This window comes from Rosa chinensis, chromosome 5, assembly GCF_002994745.2.
Source record: "Rosa chinensis cultivar Old Blush chromosome 5, RchiOBHm-V2, whole genome shotgun sequence".
Lineage (NCBI taxonomy): Eukaryota > Viridiplantae > Streptophyta > Magnoliopsida > Rosales > Rosaceae > Rosa > Rosa chinensis.
Genome location: NC_037092.1, coordinates 32900852 through 32906851, shown reverse-complemented (window position 1 = coordinate 32906851; position 6000 = coordinate 32900852). Strand labels below are relative to the sequence as shown.

The 6000-nt window shown below is 38.5% G+C and overlaps 1 protein-coding gene across 1 annotated transcript; it reads left to right on the top strand.

Moving 5' to 3' along the window:
* Window positions 1-1869: 1869 nt before the first annotated feature.
* On the top strand, window positions 1870-4107 carry LOC112203658. The gene has a single exon (XM_024344587.1). The coding sequence runs from the start codon at window positions 1870-1872 to the stop codon at window positions 4105-4107; it is 2238 nt and encodes a 745-aa protein (XP_024200355.1).
* The last annotated feature ends 1893 nt before the right edge of the window (window positions 4108-6000 follow it).

Here is a 6000-nt window from a genome sequence, read left to right as displayed (position 1 = left end):
TAGACACATATAGATATATACACGCACATCCATTGATGGAATATATACAAACGTGATGTGAAAAAATAAGCACGTTTCGCAGTTGTCACGGCATCGGTCAACCAATAAAACATATAAGTGACTACGGTTGACCAATCCGATCAGATTCGAAAATATGGTGAAATTGGCTAAATTTTTTACCACACTCATAATTTATTGTAATAAACTTATCCAACGGTCGGTTTTTCCATTTTCTTTGAATTGATAGGGGTTGCTCTTTGGAGTGTATGATATATAAATATACGTTTATAAGAATAACTACGTTTGACCTAGTTGATCGAATTCGAAACGTGAACCAAATTGGCTGGATTTTCTACAACGACCATGAAACATTACAATCTCTCCATCAAGCGGTTGGTTTCTCCGAATTCATTTTCCACTTCATGGTTGCTTTAGAATGAACTTAAACAATTTAAATGCAATGTATAAGTCATATAACTATAGGAATAAAATTAGTATAGTCCAATGTGTTTGTAATTAAAATTAATTTTTTTTTATCTTATGTCCACGCACATCCATCGATGGAATATATACAAACGTGATGTGAAAAAATAAACACGTTTCGCGGTTGCCACGCCATCGGTCAACCAATAAAACATATAAGTGACTACGGTTGACCAATCCGATCGGATTCAAAAATATGGTGAAATTGGTTAAATTTTTTACCACACTCATAATTTATTGTAATAAACTCATCCAACGGTCAATTTCTCATTTTCTTTGAATTGCTATATGTAGCTCTTTGGAGTGTATGATGTATAAATATAGATTTATAAAAAATTAGTGTCTTTAAAAATTTATTTATCAACAAATTAGTATCTATATATAAATATAGATTTTTTTGGGTACAATATATTTATATAGATTGTTATCTTTGGTTGTATTTGATCATTATCCATTGAATTTCCAAAGCTTGATTAAAAAAAAAAACTTGTGTCTTTAAATATTTATTTATAAATAAAGCCCGCAAGGCCCGGCCCAAAAAAGCCCGCAAGGCTAAGCCCGGCCCGGCCCGAAAAAGCCCGCAAGGCCCGCTTTATATGGACGGGCTTGGATCCTTTGATTTTTAATAAAGCCCGGCCCGGCCCGGCCCGCAATTATTTAAAAATATAGCAAGGCCCGGCCCAAGCCCGCTATGAATGGCCCGGCCCGGCCCGTTGACGACCCCTAGTTCATAAGCACTGTTCACCTTAAAAAGAAGGTTTTACCCCAGCTTTTGACTGAAATTATAATTCTGCCATACCATTTAATATATATATATATATATATATATATATATATATATATTACCAATTCTGCCATACCCTTTTATTTTTTTATTTTTTTAAGAGATAACAATTTTGTTTTGTATTTGTAAACTTCTACAAGTCATGAAAAAAATTTATTTTTTGTTGTATCACATTTGTTGCTAATCTATTATTAACAATAAAACAAATCATATTCTAAGTAACGCCGATGTTTTTTAGATTGTAAGTTTTCATTTATTACATATGAAACTTGAAAAAATAATAATAAACTCAGAGCATCGCGCGGATGAATTTACTAATTAGATTATAAAGAGAGTTATTCTGTAGACAAAATTGCATTGTGAAAAAGCAACTTTAAATTGCTTTTGACTACATGGCCACATAATGGAATAGATATATCATTCATCGTGGAATGCTGCCCCAGTTTCGATCAATCATTTCCTCCTTTTCTTTTGCAATGGTCCCTCTTCAGACTTTAACTTTATAACCATATAATGCAAGTTCCCACTATTTCTATACAAATATTCAAAAGTGTAGGTTGACAATAGTTTGAAAAACTTCTCGTCTTCTCTTCTTCCTAACCATGGCAAAGAGAGCAGAAACGTCACATTCTCATCGCATATACGAGGAACGAGAAGAGAAACTCGTGTCTTCAAAAGACGGGAAACAATTCAAAAGAGTCGCAAGGTTTCTCAAACCCTGTGCTCCGAATTCGAGCAAAGCAGTGGGACCCTCAAATACTCCATTGTTGTCTGACGTCTTTCCTCACAGTCTTCAACAATGGCCGTCCACGGTTGTGTTCCCAGGTTCCAAGAAGCCCCAGAAAAAATGGGTGGAGTGGATTGATAGGCTGGCCGGAAAGTACTGTACTATTTGGAACCAAGCTGGGATTTGCGATGCTATTATGAGCTCGAAATATGAGACCAACTTTAACAAGGATTTGGTGCTGGTTTTGGCTGAGTTTTGGTGCTCGGAGACTAATACGTTCTTGTTTGATTGGGGCGAAGCGACGATCACAATGGAGGATGTGATGGTTCTAGGTGGGTTTTCGGTTCTGGGTAAGCAGGTGACAAGGCCCATTAATGGGGTGTTGATGGAAACAGTGGAGGAGATGGAGAAGAAGAAGACAGAGCTGACTAGAACTCCGGCCAGGAAAGCTTATCACTTAAACTGGATGACGCATTTTATGAAGCTTCAGGACTACAAGCATGAACATGTGGCATTCCTGTCTCTGTGGTTGGCAAGGTTCGTCTTTCCTTCTCTTCCTGAAGACAGCTTAGGCAAACATGTGTTTCCCATTGCTGTTCTTTTGTCACAGGGCACTAGAGTTGCTCTGGCTCCTGCAGTTCTTGCAGGGCTTTTCAGAGATTTAAGCTTTTTGGAAAACCAAGCAATTAAGGGTGAGGAGATGATCTCTGTTTGGAGCCCATTTCAGCTGTTGCAGTTGTGGGCGTTAGAGAGGTTTCAGGGTGTGCTTAAGAGTCCACCAAAGAGACTGAACCCCGGTGAGCCTAGGGCGGCTCGGTGGAACAAAGTGAACATTAAGATTAGTCTTCCTGATGTGAGGAGAGAGGTTAACTTGGCTAAGAACTTTCGGTGGCGGCCTTATACTGCTGAACTGACCAATTGGCTACATGGTTCTTACTACCAAGCTAAGGAACTGTGCTGTTATGATAAAACTACGGACCAGAATTTGCAGTCTTATGTTAAATGCTTGTGTTGTGCTAAGTTGGTTGGAGTAGAAGATTGTAAGGAGAAGTATTTGCCGCACAGGGTGGCAATGCAGTTTGGAATTGATCAAGATCTTCCTGGGGATCCTGTTGAACGCTCAGGGTTGGATTGTAACTCGGGCACTACCGATGTTCGTTTCTTTCTTCCAGGACGGTTCTTTGGGCCGAGTGTAACAGCTAGGTACTCATATTGGTGGGGAATATATAAGTCTGATCGTGCGGATGCAATCAAAGATGATGTCAAAGTGGCTGAAAAAAAGATTAAGGAGAAGAGTACTCATCATCACTCCATGGAAGAGAAGAATTTAAAGGCGCATAAGGCATCTAGAAAAGCTTTATCAAAGTGTGAACTTGAAAAGAACCACTTCTGTGCTGTGCCTAAAGTCCCAAGAAAATCCAATTGTGCTGTCAGGACACAACCATCAGCCACTGCTCAATTTCCCAAGAAGGTCAAGAAAGATTTGTCCCTAAATCATAGAGGTGGTGGCGATATTCCTCTATTGAAACAAAGGGGACTTGTGGAAAAGAGACCGGCTTGTCTCCGTAATGCTTCGACAACCAGGAAATCCACAAAATATGTTTCCTCACAGTCACGTAACCCAAATGAAAATATGAAGAAACGGAAGCTGGCTACACCAACTGAAGAGTTTCCTGCTAAGAAAAGAAATACTAGCGAGTATGGCAAAAATCTTTGGAGGGTTGCTACAAAAGGGACGAAGGATAGTGATATTGCAAATGTTCAAAGTAATGTCAGGATAACGCAAGAGCAGCAAGTGAGAGCTAAAGTATCAGACAAAGGTTCTGCAAAAGGTGGGGAGAAAGCAATGGCTGACGGGTCTCTGAAGAAACCCATGGGGGTTGATGGCCATAAAGTGAAACAATCTGAAAGGTGTGCTGCAAAAGGTGGGAAAAAAGCAATGGCTGAAAGGACTCTGAAGAAACCCATGGAGGCCGATGGTCATAAAGTGAAACAATCCAAAAGGGGTGCTGTGAAAGAAGTAAAGAGAACGATGGAGAATGCTAGAACTAGACCTCAGAAAGATGGATTACTGATGAGGGTTCAGAATCTGGAGAAAATTGTGGGGATATAGATGTTTAGAAAACAAACTAAGGTGTGCCAATCTGTTAGGTGGATTAATCTCCGTATAAATTTTTCTCTCTTGGTTCGTTCACTTATTAGTATCTTTGTAAGTACTAGTCACTTCAAGGGTCTTTTGTAAACTGTTTATGACCAGTTGTTGGAGTTGGTACAAGATAATCTCTTCTAGATCTATCTTAGTGTCTATGCTGCTTGCTACCTGAACCCATTAGAATGAAGAGCTATTCTTTGACCAATTAGGTGTAATCTTTTGAGGATGAATCAGTGCTTAACTTGAAGCTTAGTGTTTATGCTTCTGGCTAGCTGAACACTTACAATCAGAAGCTATTTTTTTGCCAATTAGTTAATACACTTTTTTATGATGGTGTTGATGTGATCACAAATGCTGTCTGGTATGTTTTTATACATTCATTCATTTAGTTGTTGCCGATGCTGTGTTGGATAGCAGGTTCGATTCTTTTTTAGCAGAGAACAACAGAAGCCAATGAATATGATTGAGCGCCTTTTGCAACTGCTCTCATTCTCTTGGTGAAATTTCAAAATTTTATCTTTACCCCAAAGGTGAGCTGACCTTCTCTTTGGATCTTCTCCTAGTGATTTCTTTCTTGCAATGGTTCGGTTTTTAATTTCCTTTTTATCATTAGTTCATTAATTCATTTAAGTTCACACCATAGCATTTGTTTTGTTCAATACACGCATATGACAAATTCCAACATATCCACTGCTTGAACTAAGAAGAGAGAATCTGATTCTCTGAAACCCTAGAATCCTATAGAACAGAATGAGAATACAAGGAAAAGTATGGGCTTACCTTTTTGTAATTTTTCTTTAATTGCAAATGACGAAAGTTAACGCTGTTAAATTCCTAATAGTGGAAAACAACGGTACATTATTTGCGGGACATAATAGAAATAGGGGTTTTGGGGATAATAGATTCCCTCCCACTGGAGAGGAAACGATTAGGGGGATCACCAATTCTCTTTAACCTTGTATCAATTTTTTCACAGCTCTCGTAAAGCGATATGTGTTTTTGAATTTAACTGGGTGTTAAACCGTTACGCTCCATACCAATTTTATTTTTCAATAAAATAAAGGAGGGTGGAAGTACTCAATTTTACACGTCTTATGTTAAGTAGCACGTGCTTTGGAGTTGGTTGGACTAGAAAATGGTAAAGACTAAAGAGAAGTTTTTTTTTTTTTTTTCCGATGACTTGGTAAAGAGAAGTATTTGTCACACAGGGTTGCAATGCAGTTTGGGATGGATCAAGACCTTTTCCCAGTGAATTCTTAGGATCATATCCTACCTCATCGATCAATATTCCAGCAACAGAAGGATTTCCTGCTAAGACAAAAATTGCGGCTTTTTTTTTTTTTTTGGGTTAAACCAAGGTATCCCCCACCCGTAGGTAAGGACTAATCCCTCTCGAGCCGGGTCGGACCCCATTTAGGGGGGAAGCTCTCCCAATACTGGCTGCTCCATGATCACAAGGCTCGAACTTGAGACCTTACTTAAGGGAAACAAGCTCCTTACCACTTGAACCACCAAGCATTGGTCATTTGAAAAATGGTCATCTGAAAAATGTAAGTAAAGACGTTTTTAGGATGGAGCATAAAAGTCATATTATGGGAGCTGAAGTAACACAAAAAGGGTCTGCAAAATAAGGAAAGGTAGCAATGACCGAATGATTTCCTAAGAACCTAATGGAGGCTGATGACCACAAAGCAAAACAATGCAAAGAAGTTGATATGGAAGAGATCAATAAAACAATTCCTAAATGATTTATTAAGTTTCCAAGAGAGTTTGATGACCATACGAAGAATGCTGAAAGTAAAACTCTAAAGAAATTGAAGTTAATTATTGGAGTAAATCCTGAATGAGAAAGTA

Excerpts from the sequence above, each read along its gene's own strand:
- LOC112203658 (XM_024344587.1), top strand. The coding sequence starts at position 1,870 with ATGGCAAAGAGAGCAGAAACGTCACATTCTCATCGCATATACGAGGAA.